Raw genomic sequence first — 23,128 nt, 5'->3', positions numbered from 1 at the left:
ATTAGGAGGAACATATTTCTATTTCAAAATTGTATATGCCCTGACAAAAAAAAATTGTATGAAAATTCCTGAAAACGTCCGTCCATCGTGCCCGTGCCGCGCGATTTGTGTCTGTGTCCGCGCGTACGATATCGATATACTATACCGCACCGCCCAAACTCGGCTGCCGAATTTTACAACCTCGCGCCCTTCTCCCCCGCGACTTTACGCGATGCAATTGGAAACAAAATTAACTTACTCAAATTTCGATTAGCTTTGCTTTGATCTTTGTTGTTAGTTGCGATGTTTTTTCTGTTTGCTTTCTAGTTATTATCCATATTATTATTATTATTTTGTGTAAACATAATAATATTATTATAATATTATGTATTATTTAAACAGTATTCATATTATTATTGTATTGCGTAGTTTTATTTATTATTTTTATAATGGCTGTGGCTCTAGACGCCACGAACTTAATATTAGATAGAAATTTTATTATATATAAGTTATAAACTTTGCTAATAATATTTATGATGAGGAATCTGCAGTGCGGGCGGCAAAAACCTGGTGGCTTTTGCTACAGCGGTCAGCGGTGAGATGCCCGTCGTGTCGCCATATTATGAACCAGGAGCGTAGCTCCACTTATAAACTGGATTTTAGATGGCGCTGCAGAAGGCGCAACGTGGGGCTGCAACTGCGACGTAATTCGGTTACTCTTAAGGCGCACCTTTTTTGAAAAGTATCAATGTTTCCGTACTGAAGACCTTACGCCTCATTTCCCATTTTTCCCGCCACGATAAAGTGGTACAGGCGGCCAGAGATGTCGGTGTCACCAAAAAGACGGCGATACAAATATACCATTTAAGCGCGATGTTTGCGATGTCGCTGAGGCGCACGACAGGCTGATGATCGGAGGAGACGTCGAAATCGTAGAGGTGGATGAGACCCACCTCTATACCAATAAATACCACCGCGGGCGAATTTTACGGCGGCAAATTTGGGCATTCGGCTGTATGAGCCGTAAGACTAAAAAAATCATATTGAAACCATCCCAAATAAAACGAGGGAGTCATTAGACCCCATCATCGATAGCAACGTCCAGGCGAAAAGCTATATAATGTCCGATTTACATATGCCGATCATCGCCTGGGAATGAGCGGTCACTTTACAGTGAACCATAGCCGCGAATTCTATTTTGTACGGTGAAAAATCCGTACGAATACCCAGTGGTTAGAGAGCTTAAGCGGCACTGTCGCACTTGCAGCAGCAACGCCTTAATTGGTATATGGGCGAGTACATGTACCGTCAGAACATATTAAAAAGCTTGCCATCAAACGCTGTCCGATTTCGCCGCCATCGCCGTCGAAAAATTTTCTATGTCTTTTTTCCATAGCACACCCTCAAAGATACCTACACCCTGACCCTCTAGGCATTATAGATGTTGGGCGTGAGCCGGGACAAATACGCCGTAATGCTCTTCCCAATGGTTGAGTCAGCTCTAACGAGTGATGTCTCACGAGACTGGCATAGAAGCAGCCCTCATCCAGACATAACTGTGATAATGGAGTTTCTAAGAAATATATTAGAATCCGAGGATAGGGGATAGGGAAAATACAGGCATGTCCAATTCTTCGATTTTGGGCAAAACAAAATAGTGCATCTCGGTGAACCTGCATCTGCGGATCTGCAGATTCAGCATAGTACCGCGTTTTCGTGATAATTCATGTATTAATAAAGTTATTGCATTCCGATCTAGCATTGATCGCGGATCAAATATTGTAATTTAAATATAAGTTAGTTTAATGCAACGGTTACACAAGCGAACTAACTGACTCAATACTAAAAAAAGCGAGGAGAAGAATGGCTTAAAAACTGCTCTACAGTCAGAAGATTAAGAGGAAAAGATAAATAATGATTTTTGTTTGGTCAGAAATTAAGGATCAACATACAACACTACTTGTCAAAAATCCTCAGAATTGCAAACTAGATCTATTGGCGAAGATTTCCTACTCCAGCGTAGCTAGCACGGGGTTTCCCAGTCGATTCTTCGAAAGAAAGTAATGGCAGTTTCTTTGCCATGTCTACATATCTTATTCCCGAGCATGGCACCACCCATCGACTTGAGTTTCAGTGGACAAAGACAAGAAACTCTTTCCATAGCAACCATTAAAGCAACGGCAATTATTTTTTTTTGACATTTAGTTTCTTGGTTCTTTTTTTTAATTATGGCACCTCGGCTATAAAACCATTTGGTCTACGAAATACGAATAATAAAAACTAAGGAACTTTATTATTCGTAGTTTGTAGATCAAAACTATAATTCCGGCTATAGACAGGGTTGCTATACATCGATTTTTTTAATTTGCCGCCATTTACTCGACACTGGCCATGGTTTTATAGCCAAGTGCCATAATAAAAATAAAAACAGAATCAAGAAACTAAATGTCAAAAGCGGATCATCATGCTTGACATATAGATTTTCAAAAGCGAAAGATATCGAGATACGAAAGAAACTTTTACTCCAATGTTTTTCCGGTAAAACTGTCAAAATTTAGTTTCTTTCGTTTGTCTACGTGCTTGTGCTAGCTATGCAGAAGATGCTAGAATGGTAAGTAATAAATGCTTGATGTCTCCCAATCTCTCGAAAATATGAAATGTGTATTGGGATAATAATGTTTACAACCATAAAAATGTATATAAAATAAGCCATTTCCAGGGGGAAACTCCCCAAGTCTTCATGCAACTGCAGTAATTGAAAGAGAAGTGACTTTGAAGAATACTGTTGCAGAGACGTATGAGTTTCAGGTTAGTTTTAAAAAGAAGGAGTTAAATATAAGGAAGGAAAAAAGTAATTGATTTGCTAAGGTTTTAGTGCTAACTGGCTGTTATTCCTGTCTGAGTGGAGCAAGTGTAGATGGAGGTTTTAGACTTAAATATAGTGGGAATACAGCTGATCCAAAAGCTGAGTTACATTTAACAGAGTAAGTCATTTAAAATGTAGAAAATTCTTATTTAGAAATAAGCAGTGGATATTCTACACCAACTGATTTGAGCTCTTTCTTCTCTAAAGTACATATGGTTTATGATTCCAACTCTATCTTTTGGAACCATAATAATGATAATCGCTTTGATATTAGTAATTAAATAGCTATTACAATAACAACCTAATAATATCAAAGCGATTACCGACTTATTCTCCCGTTCTTCATTCCGCTGCTGCGTATCGTGATCGCCGCCATCTCGTGGCTGGCGCAATATTGTTCGTTGTCGTTATGAGGTCGCACCGTGTGTGCCGCAATTTCCGCGAGTTTTTACATTCGTATGAGTGTCTGATGGCAGATGAAAAATAAAACTATTCTTATTGCAAAAAAGGGAAAAAATAATCGTTACTAATGACCAATATTTGCTTCCCCTTCAGTTTTTTGACTTTCGGTCACTGCAACTTTGTGCTGTCTCCCGCTTTATATGAGGAGGGAGTCTGGAATTATTCCTACTCCTATATTTTTCTAATTAATTTCGTTGCGGTTCCTTTAGCATGCCCTTCGGACTCCCTGAGATCATATCAAAGGGTTTTGGTGGTTCGTTACCGCTGCCAATCCTGGCGACACAGGAGATATAGTTGTGGGAATGTGGGCCAAAGCCCGATTAAAAAAATATATATTTGTCTTTGATTCTAAAAGTAAAAGAATGTAAGAACAAGATTACTAAGAAAACACCTGAATTAGAGCATCAGAAAAATTACCAGTGAATCCTAGGTGATCCCTATGAGCGATCATAGACGAAACTTATAAATAATCCACGGCCATCATATTAGTATTGGACACGGCGGTAGAGTCAGAATGATGAAAGAGTTAAAATTATAAGATATAAAAATGTCCCGGCCACCAACTTGAAAAAAAAAGTGACAACACTATTTTCGCAATATCTCGGAAATCTCGGAATGCATATGATGATCTGATGAAGACACGGCAAGACTAGTTTATTTTAGTTATTTTTCTTACTTCTTTCTTATTCCTATTACGATGTAGATTAGCTATGTCCACACTGTGCACTTTGATCTTAAATTTTTCTCATCTTATTTCATTCAACTTTCGTATTGGCGCATTCATTATTTAAATGTGTCATAGAACGCAACGCCAACATTGTATTTTTTGTTCAGTTGAAGTGTCTGTCAGCTCATTGTATTTGTAACATGTGCGAGTGTGTGTGAAGAAAATTTTAACAACGTCAGCAGCTTATATTAACCCATTTGGCGCCGCTGTACCTAATCAGGTAAGTAGATATAAAAATTTGGGGGTAGTTTAAAATTTTGTCTAGGTGCATGTCAGTTTCTTATTTTACATCGTTAATAGAAGATATGGTGTCGTTATTTTTAGCAATTTTACACCAGTAAACCGTGTTTTTTTGTCACAAGGAAAGTTTGAAATTTGCATTTTTTCAATTACCAGAGGTAAGTTCATAAATTCTTACTTAAATTTACTTGTATAATATTCGACCACTTTGTGTGTATGTTTTTTTATTGAATATAGTCTTATCTATAGAATAAATAACAATTTAGTGATGTGTAAGCAATATTGACGGAAAAATCGTATTTGAAATACTACTGTACCTAGTTGAGTACAACGCCCGAATCAAATAACAAAATATAAAACAAAGACTATATATAAAAAACTAAATCCAAGTCGGAGGCTGCGGGCAATGTAGCTGCGGGCAATGTATCCAAGAGGCTGGCAGCATTACCTCGCTGTATCGCAAGACTAATACGTTGGCCGAGGCCGTTTATTTTTTTATATATAGTCTTTGTTTTATATTTTAGCTTTATTTATAGCAATTATTACAATATCTTTATAATTTTGTATAATAATACCATGTACGATTATTTTACATAAATAAATATTGTGTTTGTAAAAAAAAAAAGTAACAAAATGTTCTTGTTTTTTTTCAGAATTTTCAAATGAGTTCTAAAAATGTTAACATCTCCAATCACTATAAAGGCTTAGAGGAAGCAATTTTTGGTGCTTTAGAGGAGTGACGCAGAAGAGTACAACTTTGCGATTATACCACCAGAACCTAGTGTTGTAACAGATGAAGAGAAAGGTTTCGATGAAGACTTGGCTACTGCTTCATTACCACAGGATATATCGAGTTATTTGTAAATACAAGAGATGTCGTAGAGTTTGATAGTAGTGACGACGAACCTTTGTCGTCCAGGGCAAAAAGAAGTCGTCGACTACTGACAGCCAGTTAACCCGACATGGCGTAAATGTGCACCCGCCTATACACTTGTTACTTCTGACACGACAGTTACAGACAGATGCAGGTAAAAGAGCAGCTGAAAGATTTTACACCGGTTCAAAAATTTAGAAAATATTTGATGATGATGTGAGGAAACCTTATTATCTCAAACACAATGTTGTATGTAGGGTTTGCTCCCGGGAATTCCCGGTACTCATTTTTCCCGCAGTCCACAGTACTCAGCTTGACTTCGCCATTCGCACGCCGGCCGCCAGTCGTCTCGCCAATCGCCGTCGCCGATAGATGTATCGACGACGGCGATTGGCGCAGGCGTTACGGTCACGACTCACGTCATCATCATTCAACGTTGTGTTGCCGTGGTGTTCATATGCCGCTCGACATCGTCGGTTCACTTGTTCCCTTTATTTAACCGCTTAGTGATTTAAAGGTTTTAAGATAAGCGTACCTAGGTATATTTGGAATTACGAAAAAGTAATTCGAAGAGGAGTTAGTTATATTACGCAAAAGTGAGTACGAAATTATAATTATTTGAACCTTTTTAGTTGATAAGTGCCTAAATAAGTATGTTAGTGAGCGTGATGTAATCAATTTCGATTCTCAATGTATTTAAGAATAATATGAGAACAATGTTGCTTTTGTTTAGTAAGGCAAACCGACTTTTTTCGTTACAATGAAGGTACCGCCACTGATTGGGTTGTGTGTGTAATTGTTATTTATATTATAATCCTGCTTCCTATTAATATTTTATACGCGAAAGTGTGGATGTTTGCTGGATTGCTTTATACTTTTTTGGCACTGTTGGTAGTTTTTAGAAAATACTTTTATCTTAATATTTTGTTTAAATTACTGTTTGTTGCCATAAAATAAATAATCGATAAAAATGAATTGCTTATTTGGATGTTTGTTGACAACATGAAAACAGCATAATTGATTTTGATGAAATTTGGTACGTGGTTAGATTATCATAGAATTAGGTCTTATAGTAGGTCTCCCGTACTAAAAGTTACACAACTTCACAAAAAGACGTCCAGTTTTTGTTTATTTGTTGCTTGTTACTCAATGTCGTTAAAACAGCTGAACCGATTTCCTAGTAGTTATTTACACATTTAAAATTATTTTATTTTCTTTCAGCGATGGATTTTGAGGAAGTTCCATTTAAGAGTGAGAACACTTTATCAGTCTGGCATAATTTTTTGAGAAGCAAATGTAAAAATCACGCGCGGTGCAAAATATGCCTCAAAGTATTAAAATGTGCTGGAGGTTGCACTACTGGCTTGCAAAAGCACTTAAAAGGTGTTCATAAAAACATTTCATCCAATAACAGTGGTTCATCTACTCAGAATAATTGTTCTACTAGTGCATGTACATCAAGGGCGGAAGAGGATACTATTCTAATACCAAAGAAAAAGACTAAGCTGACTGATTTCTTCGACTCAACATCTAGACCTACGACAGAAGATACTGTCTCTCGCATGATATCTTTAGATGGCATACCTTTCAGGACATTCTGTACATCGGAAGATCTAAGACGACTTTTTAAAAACGAGGGGCATCATTTACCAAAGTCTCCTAATTCTATAAGGAACATGGTTTTGGAGGTAACTGCAAAAGGTAAAAAAGCTTTAGTAGAAGAAATAAAGAAAATTTTATCGGATGGTGAGAAATTCTCCATAAGCTTTGATGAGTGGACATCGAACCGAAACAGGAGATACCTCAGTCTAAATCTACATTCAGAGCGGCTCCATGGAGATTTTAAATTCCGAAATTTAGGATTTTTGCGCATCCACGGCTCAATGACTGCCGAGAAAGCAATTAAAGAACTCAGGAATAAATTGCAGAGCTATGGACTGTTGCTCGAGAAAGACATCGTAGCTATTACCACAGATGGATGCAGTTTGATGTCGAAAATTGGAAGACTTCTCGACTCGCATCATCAGAAATGTCTTGCGCATGCAGTTCAGCTGGCAGTAGTCGACGTCTTTTATAAGAGAATACCGATTGCAGTTGACATTAATGTAATACAAGGGCAGGAAAGCGAAGATGAAGACATGACCTTAGCTGATTTAGCTCGTCTTTTAAATGAAAACGTAGGTGAGAGTATTGAAAACTCTGACAGAGAAGACGATGATGACGGAGTGGCATTTGTAACAGAGGCGGCATTGCAACAAATTGAACAGTCTGAGTTTAGATATCATGATATTTTGTCAAAAGTTAGAAAAACTGTTAAAATTTTTAAAAATTCTCCGAAAAAGAATGAAGAATACCTTCAAAAATATGTTTAATCTGAATTTGGAAAGGAGTATCAATTGAATTTAGATGTTCAAACTAGATGGAGCAGCGTCGCCAATATGTTAAGCCGATTTTTAATGCTGCGTGATTGTATCACAAAAGCTCTCATTGACTTGAAGGTCGATGCGGAGTTCACGCAAGAGGAATGGGTACTATTGAGCGAACTCCTTGAAGTATTGGATACTATGAAAACCATAGTTGAATCACTGTGTCAAAGAGATGCGACGCTATTGACTGCAGACGTAGCTATGAAATTTGCCCTTGAAACTTTTGATAACTTGAAGTCTAACTTGAGTATAGAGATGTCCACAGCCTTGTAAAAGAGATACCAAGAAAGACGTCTACTTGAATCATCTATTATGCAATATTTAGCAAATCCAAATACATATTTTTTTAACATTGACAACATGAGCGATGAATATTTGAGGATCTTTCGGCGACCTGATGGTAATGAAATGCATGACAGAATTGTAAAACTGTTACATCGTACATCTAGCGACTGTTCTGCTGATGAGGAAATTCATGATTGTGAAGTTCTTACTCAACCTTGTTGTGCTTCACACAGGGGTCTCAAGGCCAGCAATTGAGTACGAAAGATGTGCTTAATTTGGCAATTAAAAAGGCGTTGTCTGAACCCGGGTCTTCTAATACGACTGCGAGTAATAGAGATCATCATGATCTATCAACAGTTGTAAGAGTTGAAATAGCATTGTGGGAAAATGGAGGTGAACGAGGTCGATATTTGTCTCTGGCTTATAAACACTTATCTACTATTCCTCCCACTAGTGTGGAACCAGAGAGAATATTCTCCTCTGCTGGTTATATTTGCAACCGTTTAAGAACTAGACTGAGCGACCAAAGTCTAGATGCCATCATCTTTTTGCGCACGTATTACCAACAAATGAAGAAATAATAATGCTCCTTTTTAATAATTACGTTCCTATTTTATTTTAAGACTGATTTTATGTGGGTTTTTTTAACTCAAAGACTTATTTTTAGGTAAGTAAATAAATATCTTCTTTTGACAATACCTTACAAGCACAAAGTATCGTAAAAAGTTTAGCCAAAGATAATAGCGGCCCATCCACTAACGCTCATTCCTGCCGAATGAACGCCAGTGGATTTGCAAGAGCGAGAAAGAATGACGGTATTATAACCCCGCGACCCCTCCCGTCGTGAAGGACGCGACGCGCTCTGTGATCAAGTTAGTGCCTGTTCATTTGTCCGGCGTGATTGAGCGCGCGTTTGTAATCATTTTGTTTGTGTCTGTCGTCTCGGAAGGAAAATGGATTCCCAACAAGAAATCGACGATAAAGCTGACATTAGAAATGTGCCCAAGCACATAGTAAAAGAACTAATATGTACCTACAAATCTCACCCTGCCTTATGGCAAATTAAAAATAAAGATTTGTACGGCAACAGGAATTTAAAGTACAAAGGGCATCAAGCTTTGGTCAATGTATGGAAAAAATATGATAAAGACGCTGACATTAAAATGGTAAAAAATAAAATTCAGTCATTGCGGGGGTCTTTTCGCAAGGAATTAAAAAAGGTAAGTGTACTGTGGTGTAGTAACCTTACTGACTTTTTGATGAAAACCTTAGTAGGTACCTATATATTACGTAGGTATCTATTATTATAGCTTTACAGATAAAAAGGGATGTTGTATCAATAAAAAACCTACTTAATTCTAGTAATATTAGTTTATTGTTTTAAAGGTATGAAGGTACATTAGGTTGATAGCATCATACTTATTATAATTAGGTAGGTAGGTATATAAATTGTGTTACAATAATAGGTACTTATCTATGTTTATATTTTTAGATCAAAAACTCTCAGAAATCGGGAAGTGGCACAGAAGAGACATATAAGTTTCATTAAGGTACTTCTCATTGATGACCTTTTTAACCGATCATGAACAGCCAACGGAGAGTTCAGATAATTTAGATGAACAAGAATTGACACAAGAAGCAGTAACACGTCAAGACAATGATAATGGGACTGCTAATGCACAAAAGGTTATTATCTACTTAAGTACCTACTATTATACAGGGTGTTGTGTAATCACCGTTGTCCTTCCTGGTTAGATAACTGCAAAATAAAAATATAATAACCAAGTTTACCAAAAAATATTATAGTTTTACGCCTTTAATTTGTCAGCAAAGGCCCACAAACACCCCGTATATGTTTTTTAAATTTTCAAATGGACGATTTTTTTAATTTTGCCAAGGTAACCTTCCTTCCTTTATTACTGAAATAAGAAACATATCGATCTCTATTTTCTCTTGGAAGTAAAGGCGGACGACCACGATTAACATTTTGTAATTCGACCAATTGAGGCACGTTTTCTTCGTACCTCCATTCGGCAGTGTGTCGGATTTCGCCAGTTCGCTTGTCGATGCTATCGACAGTCTGTGGTGATAAGTAAAATTTGCTTTGGCGACACAAATAATTGTGTAATGCACAAATCGCTAAAACAACTTTGTTTACGTTTTCCACTTTAATATTCATTGGTGAATTCAGTACTCGAAATCTAGAATTTATAATGCCGAACGCATTTTCGACGACATTACGCGCTCTAGAATGGCGAGAATTATATCTTTCATTCATAACATTAGAAACACTTTCATCCTGACTGAAACGTTTTAAGATGTGTTCATGTGCGGGAAAAGCATCATCAGCCAAAAAAACGTAATTCATTTTTTCAACATTATCTTCACGTTCAGGGATATGAAGCCCGTCATTTGTTAGCATCCGCCAAAATGAAGTGTATTCAAATACTCCTCCATCTGAATTCCTTCCATTTTTTCCTACATCTGCGAATATAAATTCATAATTGGCATTAACTATAGCCATGAGAACTACGCAGTAAAAATTTTTATAATTGTAATACAGTGCTCCAGTATCAGCGGGGCATGTAATTCTTATGTGTTTCCCATCAATTGCACCTCCGCAATTGGGGAACTGCCATCTCTCATCGAACATTTTGCCTATGTCCAACCATTCACGCTCAGATGTAGGGAACTGAAAAAAAAAAATAATCTAAGTATATTTTGCTTTTCATCACAACTAATAAAGGTTATTTTTTTCAGAGTGCAGAAGCTACTGATATTATATATGGTGATAAGCATGTGTCCGCAAAGAAAAAAAAGAAATTAGAAGAAGAAGAAAAACAAAAATTCTTAAATGCTTGCACAGCCGCTTTAGGAAATAATGAAACAGATATTGACGCGTTTGGGAAATTCGTTAGTAAGAAATTAGAAAAAATACAGAATGCGGAGCAAAAAATGTATGCGGAATCATTAATAACAAAAGTAATGAATTATGCTATACTCAATAAATTGAGCGAGTTTACGGATATCATTACAAATTATTCTTTTTTACGTGATACAAATACTGGCTCGAGCAACTACTCTTCTTCTACGTCAGTTTCAGTAGCTTATCCGCCAACAACTACTTTGGTAAACACATCAGCGAGTGAATATTATGAAAATGTTGGATCTTATGAAACCATCGAATGATAAATGATTAATTCGTTTTTCCAAGTTGATTTTCAAATAATAAAATTGTACCTACTATCAGTGTTTTCATTTTACCTATATCCCTAACACTTCCAATCAAAAAGGTATGTAGTGAATTATTTTAAAAAAATAATAGTGGTTTAAATACAAAAATCGCAGTCCGGTGCGATAGGCGTACGCAAGTGCACGTGTGTCAAGAATTTGCCGGTCACAGTTAAGGTTGTTTGTGTGTTTATCGTTATCTACGCCGCGCTATTCAGCGCCGTAGGCTTGAACTTACCTAATCTAAACAAAATAATTATGAGTGTGAATGATCCATTTATGAATAACAATGGATAGCATCGGTTTGGAGTGTCTAAATGAGGAGATAGTAATTGAGTGTGAGCAACAAGTTATGGAAGAGGAATTTAGTTCGAATAAATCTGCAGAAAAGCGACGCAGTTCCGATACCGCCGAGATGGATGATGAGGGGTTCACAACTGTATGCCGTAGCCGTAAGAAAGAAATTAGAAGTTTATCAGATGAGGATAGAAATATCGAAGTTTTGGTGTCTTCGAAACAGGTATTGCCGAAACAAATAGCTTTTGCCAAGTTGTTAAGAGAAGAAAATATACAAAATATTTTACGTATTAAATACAAAGGGCCGTACAAAGTTAGTATTCAATTCGAAACGGAAGAAATGGCCGAAAAGTTGATAAACAATAAAAAATTTGAAGAGTTAGACTATAGGTGCCAAAGAAGCAACTCAGTATCGATATGTTATGGAGTTATTAAAAATGTAGAAATAGAGGTTGATGAAAAGGAGATTTTAGAAAATTTTGAATGCGAATATCCTATTATTTCTATGAAAAGATTAAAACGGAAAGACGATGATGGAGCCTGGATTGACAGTGATTCGGTGCGTTTGGGATTTAAGGGTAATTCCGTACCATCTTATGTCTATGGTTATGGATGCCGATTCAGAGTAAATGCTTTTAAATTTCCTGTTTCCCAGTGCTCGGTGTGTTGGAAGTTTGGGCACTTGAGTCGGCAGTGTCCGACTAGGAGGATTATTTGTCCGAAATGCGGAGGCAAGCATGCTAATTGTGACACAGATATTTTTATGTGTGTTAATTGTAAAGGTCCGCATATTTCGTTAAGTAAAGAGTGCCCAATATTTAAGAAGGAACAAGAAATTCGAGAAATTATGACCCGAGAGAATTATACGTATCGCAGAGCTTTGACAGTATATTTAGCTACGAGAAGAGGAGAAGGTGCTTATATACATAAAGTGTCCCTCTAGAAACAACAGGACGGTTCAGAAAGGGAAATGAGCCCCATAATAAGTCATCCTACTAGAAAATCATACAGGGAAGTACTCGTCACAGATGCCATTATTCACAGAGAGGAAGTACCAGAATTAGATGCTGAAAAAGAAAAATATGAAAACACAACAAAAAATAGAATAACAAAGGAAGGAGCTCATAAACAAAACAAAGAAGAAAATACTGCAAAGAAGAACACAAATGATAGAAAGATTCTTAAAAAGAAGAAGGATCCCGTTCAGAAAGAGGACGATGAAAATACGGAGAGTCAAATACAAAAAGATACTGAAGAAACTAATGATGTTAGGCAGAATAAAAACAATTTCAAGCAGTTTTTTTCGGAAGCAAAGATAATTTTTTTTGAAGATAAGACAATGCAAGAAAAGATTCAGGACATTATAGTTTTATTTGTTAAAGATTTGTTGTCTTCTGTTGGTGAGTTCTTTAAAAATTTTGACGTGATAGACAAACTTTTTACAACTAATAATGACAGGAAATCCTAATAAAATATTTGATTGTAACATATTACAGTGGAACGCACAGAGTGTTAAATTAAAATGTCAGGAATTAGAGCAACTTTTAACTCAAGAAAAAATACATATTGCATTAATATCAGAATCATGGCTGAAGTATGACACTGATTTTCGAATTAATGGGTACAATATATTCCGAAAAGACCGCCCAGATGGTTATGGAGGGGTAGCTATAGTGTCACATAAGAGCATTAAAATTTTCGAAAATCCTGTGCAATTAAAAAATAGTTCTATAGAGGTCATCCATGTTGTTGTATCCAATTGTCACAAATTACGAAACGTTATTTTAATTTATTGTCCACCATCAATAAACACTGCGCAAAGTGACTGGGATGACATATTTAGTAAATTCCCCAAAAATTGTTTAATAGCTGGCGATTTTAACGCACATCATTCAATTTGGTCAAATCGAACAGATAATAAAGGTATCTTAGTAAATGATGCAGCGTTAGAATATGGTTTTGTTTGTATTAATAGTGGTCAAGCAACGAGAATTAAATTGGTTAATAATATTTTACAGACTTCTAGTCCCGATATCGCATTTGTTTCTTCAGATATTGCAGTGAATTTTGATTTTAAAATTTTAAATGAAAATTTAGGAAGTGATCATTTGTGTATTAAACTAAAGTATCGATTCTCTGGAACTAAACAATTTGTCAAAAAAAGAAATATTAAATTAGCTGATTGGGATGAATATAAAAACTATTTACAGAATAATTGGTCGGTGCCAGATTCATTATCTGAAGTGGAAGAAATATACAATAGCCTCATTACTCAAATAAATACGGCCGCTGATAAATTTATACCTTACATTAAAATTTGTCAAAATCCAACCAGTAATTTTACACCGAAAAGGTACTGGAATTCAGAATTATCTCGCCTCGTAGCTTGTAGAAGGTTGGCCTTAAGTAAATTTCGTAAAAATCCTACTCCGGAGAATTTAAATAGATTTGAAAAGGCTATCCGCGAATTTAAGACAGAAATCAGGAAGGCAAAATTTAATGACTGGCAATTACATTGTTCTGCGATAGATAATTCATTAACAGCCACTGAAATGTGGAATAAATTACGTTGGATTAAAGGAATAAAGAAAAGTTCTTATATTGTGTCACAGGAAAGAAATGAAGAATTACTCTGTAGTTTGGCACCGGACTATGTACAGGTGAAGTGTCCGTCTCTTACATCTAGCAATGCGGTCATGGAGGCTGAATTCACCTACCCAGAGTTATGCAATATCTTAAAGAAAAAGGATACTGCACCAGGCATTGACGAAATTACATACTCCATGATTTACTATTCTCCTTACATCTGTAAGTGTTATATTCTTAAAATATTTAATTTAATTCTAAAAACCGGAGTAATTCCGACTCAGTGGAGAGATATTAAAATAGTGCCCATACCAAAAGCTTGTAATGACCCAAATTTACCACCAAAATTAAGACCAATATCTTTGATTAATTGTTTATGTAAAACATTTCACCTGTTACTACAAAAACGCATAGAATGGTTCATAAAAAAGAATCAGTTACTGTCTCGCAGTACGACGGGTTTCAGAAGAGGTCAGAGTTGTTTGGATTGTTTAGCTAGACTGATTTCATATATTCAATTGGGGTTTTCGAAGGAAGTTCCTACATTAGTGTTATTTTTAGACGTAGATAATGCATATAATAATTTACTTATAGAAAAACTCGTTACTGAATTAGATAGGCTGGAAATGGGTAAAAGAATATGTATTTATTTGTGGAATTTTTTAAGTCAACGAAATTTAAATATTTTAAATATTATAAGATCGACCTTTAGAGGATTAGCACAGGGGGACCCCTTGTCCCCTCAATTATTTAATATCAGTACGGCAAAAATTGTTAAACAAATTAAGATGGTTCTTCAAAGTCAGTATGCTGACGATTTTGTTTTTTATATTAGTGGCTGCAGGAACAGTATATTGGAATGTGTTGAAAAAATGCAATTTGCCCTAAACGTTTTTTCATCATTATTAAGGGATATAGGATTAACTTTATCAGTTAACAAATCTAAAATATGTTTATTTAATAGGGGACGTAAAAACTATACACTTTCATTAAAATTAGATTCACAAGAGTTAGAAGTAGTTGATAATTATAAATATTTAGGATTTTGGCTGGATAAGGGCTTAAGGTGGGGTAAACACATAAAAGAAATATCTGAAAAGACACAAAAAATATTAAATGTTATGAAGATATTAACAGGATCTAGCTGGGGTGTACATCCCAAGCACTTGCGCAGGATTTATATTTCCTTACTTCGGAGTAGGATAGATTATGGAAGCTACCTTTATAATAATAGTGCTAAAGTTCATTTGGATAGACTCGACAGGATACAAAACCAGGCTTTGCGTGTCATAGGCGGTTTCATCAGAACCACTCCAGTTTATGTCATGGAGACTGAACTTTGTGTGTGTCCACTGTATGTACGTAGAAAATATTTAGCTTACAAATATTTATTAAAGGCGCAGTCTTTTAAAGATAACCCGACACTAAATATTTTGTCCGAACTCTCAGTGTTTTGTAAAAATAATACTTTTTGGAGAAATAAAAAATTACCCCTGCTTGTAGAAACGTGGGATCAAACAAGTAATGAAATAATAGAATCGTGTTACCCGCTAGAGATGTTTTCGCTAAATACATGGGTCAGTAACTTTGATGCGAATAGTGTGATCCACTCCACTTTGGAGAGCTTGACTGATCCGAAGAGATTGTATGATTACAATGAACTTAAATTTAATGTTATTATAGAGTTAAGAAATAAATATCAAAATTTTCATTTTCTATATACCGATGCCTCTAAGTCGGGTGGTAATCAGGGAGCTGCATTTTATGATCCTTCGTGTAGAGGGGAATGTAGTAATAATAAATTTAAAATACTGGCTACTACTTCTATTATGTCTTTGGAGCTCATTGCAATCTCACAGGCGCTCAGTTATGCGCAGCACATACCTTCTAAATACATTCTTATTTGCACGGATAGTAAAAGTTCACTACAACATATAGCTCGTTGCACCTCTAGCTATAGAGGTTCACCGATAGCTTATAAAATAATAGAAGCAATAATGACACTGATGAGAAAAAACATAACTGTGAGATTGCAATGGGTCCCGTCGCACATTGGACTTACGGGTAACGAGGAGGCCGACAGGCTGGCGAAAGAGGGTTCTATAGACGGTATAATAATAACGTATAAAGCTACGTTTTTAGATCATATAAATGCATATAAATATAAGTGTAGAATAGAATGGAAGGAATATTTCGATAGGAGTTCTAAAGAGAAAGGTATATGGTATAAGACACTGCAAGCCGAACCCCCTCGTATATGCGACAATACCGATTTCAGCAGACAAAACTGCGTTATTTTGTATCGACTGCGTTCCGGACACATTCCGCTTAATAGATTCAAGCATATGATGAGATTGAGTGATTCTCCGAACTGTTCAGTGTGCGGCGTGGTGGAGGACGCACACCATCTGCTGGCGGAGTGTGTCCGGCACGAGCCGCGACGTCGGCAGCTACTGCTAGACCTAAGTCTCAACAGAACTGACGTAGGAATGTTTCATAATTTATTGTCGCAAGTTAATAACTCAAAGGAACTTAAGGTTTTGGTGAGATTTGCATCTATCAGCTTATCAATTAATATTAATAGTTAAGAATTAGTATTAAGTTAATGTATCTACAATTGTATAAGATAAGATGGGGTTGTCATGTACTTATGTATAAAAACCTCTTAATAAATAAAGATTTAAAAAAAAAAAAAATACAAAAATGTACTTACTTTGAAGAAGTTATTCTTTAATACGTTAAAAATTACTGCACATGTTTCTGGGATGATACGACCCAGGCTTTGCGGAGATATACCATAGCTAAATTTAAGACACTCATAACTTCTACCCGTAGCTAAAAACCGCAATGTTACTGTAAGGCGCTCCTCGGCTGTTATACAATTTCTCATTCTGGTGTTTTGTTTCTGCAAATACGGTGTTACCATCTTGAGCAGTTCGTTAAAAGTCGAGACATCCATTCTTAAATAGTTCCTAAAATCATCAGGTTCATCGCATGCCAGATCTTTTAAAAGTCTTATATCACTATATTTCTCCTTTTCTAGTAACCACTTTTTTACCCACATTCTATGTCTTCTTTTAGGTTTAAATAGATATTCACTCGCAATAAAACTCAAAGCAATAGCAATCTGTTGCTTACGGGTACACATGTTGTTGCAAAATGATTAAATCCATAAATATAATTCAAAATGACGCGCATTCCTTTTAAATTACAACAATCTTCATAAAATGTTAGGATTATAACCATCCACAGAGACGCAATCCCTCGGTATGACTGACAAGATGCAAACTGACCGGAATGAAGGAAAAACGTGTGTATGGTCACTAAAGGATTGTTTTTCCGCATGCGGTGGCGTGTGGTGATAAAGTCAGGGGAAAGACCGTAGGATTGAGGTCAATTAGTGGCTTCAACGGTTTTATTTTATCCCGTCGCTTTTCTGTACAGTTTGCACGACGGGATAAGTCGGAAGAAATGAACGTTAGTGGATGGGCCGCTATTGTTTAATTTTATTACGATTCAACTTTTTATTACACAATCTTTTGTAAGTCGAATTCATAACTTATTTTGTCGAGTTGTTATTGTTTTGGTTGATTTATTATTAAGAAAGAACAGTTGAAATAAAGAGAAAACGTTTATTTTTTGTTAACCTATTCACATTTTTTGTTTTGTCGTGTTGTTATTGTTTTGGTTGATTTATTAATAAGAAAGAACAATTGAAATAAAGAGAAAAAGTTTATTTTTTGTTAACCTATTCACATTTTTATTAAAACTGTGCACAAATAAGGTAATGTTTTTCTTTTTTTAATAACCTTTCATTTTGGGTACCGAAATTCCCGAATTTCCCGGTTTTCCCGGTATTGGCTGCCGGGAATTCAGTAACACTCCTGAGTACCGGGAATTGCAAAGTTTGTATGCCAATCAAAATAATAGGCACACATGTCACTTAGACTCCATCGATTTGAAAAAGTTTATAAGCGTTTTGATAACATTAGGATATCATTATTTACCTAGGGAGGATTTATATTGGTCTTATGATGAAGATGTAGGTGTATCTATTGTATCAAACTTTTTGTCAAGACAAAGATTTAGAGATATAAAAACGAACCTCCATCTCGTCAATAACTACGAAGCAAGTACCAGTAGAGATAGGATGTTCAAAGTTCGTCCTCTGTGCGATATTTTGGTGGATTTTTTTTGCAGTGGGGTGTTATGCACGAAAATATTTCCATTGATGAATCAATGGTGAAATATTTTGGTCATCATCCCGCTAAGCAATTTATCCGTGGGAAGCCCGTGCGATTTGGTTACAAAAACTGGGTCGCTGCAAGTTCAAAAGGATACTGTTATACTTTTGATTTTTACTGTGGAAAATCGTTGGAACATTCTACTGAACCCTTAGACTCGAGAGTAGTCAAATCACTACTTCGTAAATTGGAAACCGACCCCAAAAATAATTGTGTATATTTTGACAACTTTTTTACCAACTACAACCATTTAGTTGACCTTAAAAACGAAGGTTACAGAGCTACTAGTACTCTTAGAAGTACCAAGGAAATGAAAAAAGAAAATCGAGCTTCGTATGATCACAGATTTGATAAAAGCCAGCTTATTTTAGTGAGGTGGAAGGATAGCAGCGTGTGCACTATGGCGACATATTTTGATACTATCAACCTATAATCTGGAGCCGAACTGGGAAAGATTCGTGGGGCTCAGCGTCAGAGATGTAGTGATAACATACGGACTACACTATGGTATACCTGTGGCCTTCAACTGGATGCGCAACATGTGGCGCATATATCGTGGAACATTGACTGTGGGGCAAGACATAGGCGGGCTTCTATCCACTATTAACTCTGTACCTGCCGCGGCTGTTGCCGTACACGCCTCCACTAGCAGTATAAACTCGGCAATTTTTGAACTTGCTCCCCTAGCTGCCCATTCTGTGACTGGCACAACCGGCATAATCACTCAAAGTGCCCAGAGAGGAACATCTGTGGTGGGAGCCCTTAGAGCTTGGAGCTCTGCCCCCAACTTGGCAACACCCATCGAGGCACTCTCAGCCGGGGCCGTAAGCGCAACCGTATCGATGGAGTCAATACGCGGCGCTCAGGTTGCCGCACAGTCCACCCGCTTCCTGTGGTTGTCTCGGGTGGCCTCTTGGGCCTCCAAACTACGCTTCGGCAGGAGTATTAAAGACCCTCAGACGACCAAAACCCCGGACAGCACGACCGCCCAGGCACCAACTACCTCGGCTAGAAATACCATCAGGATTTTCGGATACCGCAATTTGACACAACTAAATGATTCCATCCCCGTGGCCAAGTGGCAGAGAAGTGTCCACAAGCGCGTTCGGAGGGGTTGGTTTACCGCAACCGTGCGCGTCATCAGGGGGATACCTTCTTGGATATGGCCAACGGGCATGTCTGGCGTGATTGTTGCCGCTCATGGTGTGGCCAACCTCAAGACAGTGGACCTCAAGGTCAAGGCCTTTTACCCAATAACACGTCTAACCAACTTGGAAAGGTTTTACACAGCATCTTTGTCTATAATATTGAACAGTTGTTTTACGAACTCCACATTACGCCACCTCTTGCTCGAAGCAGACAAAAGTTTAAGTCGCAAGATGGTTGAGGTGTCCGGTAAAAAATACCTGGCTATAGATATAGTTTTTGACATTGAGAATCGTCGGCCGGGCGCCGTCCTTCATGCCTGTTCACCCATGTTCCGGTTGCCAGTGTTTGAGATGTCATCTTCACTCCTTACCAGATCGCTGGCCATGATCTTTTCTGCTAGTGCCATCATCAATGGTGTATTTTATTATTCTGGGATGCCCGCCTTTCTCGAGGGCAGTAAGGCGGCTTATCTAAACGACATAGCACCACGATTTAGCCCTATGGTCTATATGGCCGAAGTGAACGACAACACCGACGACACCCGTTTTAAAAGAGAGAGACCCAGAAGGGCATCTGGCCTTCCCCGCGGCGAATACGGGCCCATAATATTCGCCCCAACCCCGGAGTATACTACGGCCGTATCCAACATAATAACACACCCACGCACCGTCTACGAATATGATCTAGCCGCCTCAACTGTGTACAACACATCTGCTGACTATTACAGAAACGTTAGGTATTACCTCCACACCAACGTGGCGTCTCAAAAATTTGATGTGAATCCATACACTCTAAAGATAATACCCGGGACTAGTATTCTGGATCTAATCAAGACTGTTGACCCTTACTCTTTTCTTTACCCACGCATAAATATGTTGCGGGAACTGTTGGACGGGTACAAACCCAAAGCACACTTCATCAGACTCAAGGATGTGGCCTCGTCTGTCGGGACCCGTTTACCCCATGGATCTTTGTTAGAAATACTTTCTCTGTCGTACCTCACACATTTCAGGAACGACATCAAAGTTGCTGTGGACATATCAAAGTGTGATCTCAATTCATCAGCCACCACTGACCTCGTCACGTTTCTGTACAGCGATAAATACGCCCGCATACCCTTCTTGGTAGTCACGGAAGAACTTAGTGACGTTAGCAAAATCGCTAAATAATAAAAAATAATAAAAAAATAATAAAAACCTTTAGGACTTGTGAAACAATGGTCTCCAGAACAACGTCAAAACACCAACGTCAGTATCCCGAAATTATTTCAAACATTTAATAAAAATATGGGAGGAGTAGATGAGTTAGATCAATCCATATCACTATATCGGGTTGCTATACGGGGTAAAAAATGGTGGTGGGTCCTGTTCACATATATGATTGATATGGCTATTGCGAATGTTTGGCGTTTGCATGTTATGACTCATGATGATAGCATGGCTCAAATCATGTTTCGAAGATCCATAGCAAGTTTATTTACGCCAGAATCTACAAAATAAAACAAGGCCGTCCTATTCATCAGTTCCTGGGTTACCTCAAGATGGTATAGGCCACTACCCTGAAAAATTAGTAAAAACATTGAGATATGTAAAATGCCATACAAGAGTTCGTTGGCAGTGCAAAAAATGTAAGAAAACACTGTGTGTCGACAAAGTTTGTTTTGAACTTTGTTACGCTGCGGATCCCTATGAAGAACGCCGACGCAGCACCCGACCACAGTCACGCGGCAGCGGCACGAGGCGCGGAGTCAGCATTCCTCAGTTTACAGCATTTTTGCAATAGTTATTTCGCGTCACTTATTATTCGATCGTCGAATAGTCGAGTCAATTTAATTATAGTTTAATGATTGTAAGATTTAATTAATAAAATATTTTAAGAAATTTTGGTTTTTTTTGGAAGTCGAACTGCTGCGAAATATAATTGGCGCAGTCGGTAGGATTCGGAAGTAGCCCTCGTAAAGGATATCGCAATCGTGCGCGTGCGATCGCTACTTGACTTCCAAAAGTCTTTACCGAAGAAAGAAGAACCTTCGCGCAGCAGAAGACTGTATCCAGCCATCGATACGCCCAGAAAGAGCCGAAATGCAGCTTATGTGAGTACTTTTAGAATCACTCTGAATTTGCTCCTTTCTTATCCTTTAAGTACTTAATTTTATTTCCAAGATTTTCCATCCGCGACAATCGAGGACTTCTAGAATTAGTAGTAGATTTAAATTTTTAGATACGATTAGAGAAATTAGTGAAGAAAATTCAAATTTAAATATGGCAACTATGGATGATATTTTTAAAGCATTAAGATTAGTACCAGATTTTGATGGAAACTCGAATGTCCTTACTAGATTTATTAAATTATGTGATCAGCTCGTAGAAAAATTTGTAGTTCCAGGGAATGATTTAATTAATTTAGCTTTAATTAACGGTATATTAAATAAAGTAACTGGACCTGCCGCCAGGTTAATAAATTCGAATGGCATACCCGATACTTGGCAAGGTATTAGGACAGCTTTAGTGAATAATTTTTCGGACCAACGTGATGAAACCTCTTTATATAATGATCTTGCACTTTTGACACAGGGGTCTTCAACTCCTCAGGAATATTATGAAAAATGCCAGAACATTTTTAGTACCTTAATAACTTATATTAGTTTGCATGAGACGATTTCCACTACTATTGAGGCAAAACGTAATTTATATAAGAAGTTAACCCTGCAAGCCTTCCTACGTGGTTTAAAAGATCCTCTAGGTTCCAGGATACGCTGTATGCGCCCTGAAACTATTGAAAAAGCCCTTGAATATGTTCATGACGAAATGAATATAATATATATGCAGGACAGAAATGACTCACATACTGACCGACGTAATCATCATAAAATTAATAATAATTTTAATATGCCCGGTACATCTCGTTCATTTAACCCTCCACAACCACCACCTCAATTTTGGCAGCAACGACCTCAAAATAATATGTGGCAACCTAGGCCTATGTTCAATCAAAATCAAGGACCTTCTCGTACTCAACAAATTTTCCGTGCTTTACCCCCAAATTTTAACCCTCAGAGTAATGTCTTTAGAATCCCCAATAGAAATAATTTTTCATCGAATAATTTTGCACAGAATAATTTTGGACAGAATAATCAGAATAATAATAATTTTAATAATAGTAATCAATCTAATAGACCTGTTCCTATGAGTGGTGTTAGTCATTTTACCCCTAAGCCGTTACCCTTAAGAGGACATGACTGGACTAAACAGGGAAATCCGCCCCCATCAAATTATTTTAAATCCCGACAGTTAAATTTAAATGAGTGCTATGACCAGACTTACTGTGACCCTTACATGTACTATGACCCTAATGAATATTATACAGAACCCATTGAATATCCTTATGACTATTACTATGACCAACCTTCTTTACCTATGACTGAAAATAATATTAGCTATGAAAATTCTGACTCTCAGGACACTGAAAGCCAAAATCAAAATTTTCAGAAAACCCCGAAATCAGACAAACCACGATAGAAATTAATTTACAGACTCAAAGACAGTTACCGTATATTCAAATTAAAAATCCTCCACTTAAATTATTAATAGATACAGGAGCCAATCAATCTTTTATAAGCCCTAATGCAGTTAGTAGATATTTTCCTAATTTTCCTTGTAATTATGAACCATTTGAAGTGACCAATGTACATGCTACAACCCGTAACGATTATTCTATTACAATACCTTGTTTTTCAGAATTTAACGATAGAAATAATATAAC

The 23,128-nt window shown here is 37.0% G+C and overlaps 1 protein-coding gene across 1 annotated transcript; it reads right to left on the bottom strand.

Moving 5' to 3' along the window:
• Nucleotides 1-9,538: 9,538 nt before the first annotated feature.
• LOC121736091 (putative nuclease HARBI1) lies at nt 9,539-16,981 on the bottom strand. Its single transcript, XM_042127156.1, has 2 exons — nt 16,687-16,981; nt 9,539-10,551 (listed from the first exon to the last, which is right to left on the bottom strand). Exons 1-2 carry the CDS (start codon nt 16,930-16,932, stop codon nt 9,727-9,729), a joined length of 1,071 nt encoding a protein of 356 aa, XP_041983090.1. The 5' UTR covers nt 16,933-16,981; the 3' UTR covers nt 9,539-9,726.
• Between the last annotated feature and the right edge of the window lie 6,147 nt (nt 16,982-23,128).

The sequence above is a fragment of the Aricia agestis genome, chromosome 18 (genome assembly GCF_905147365.1).
Source record: "Aricia agestis chromosome 18, ilAriAges1.1, whole genome shotgun sequence".
Lineage (NCBI taxonomy): Eukaryota > Metazoa > Arthropoda > Insecta > Lepidoptera > Lycaenidae > Aricia > Aricia agestis.
This window is presented reverse-complemented; position numbering and strand designations above follow the sequence as displayed.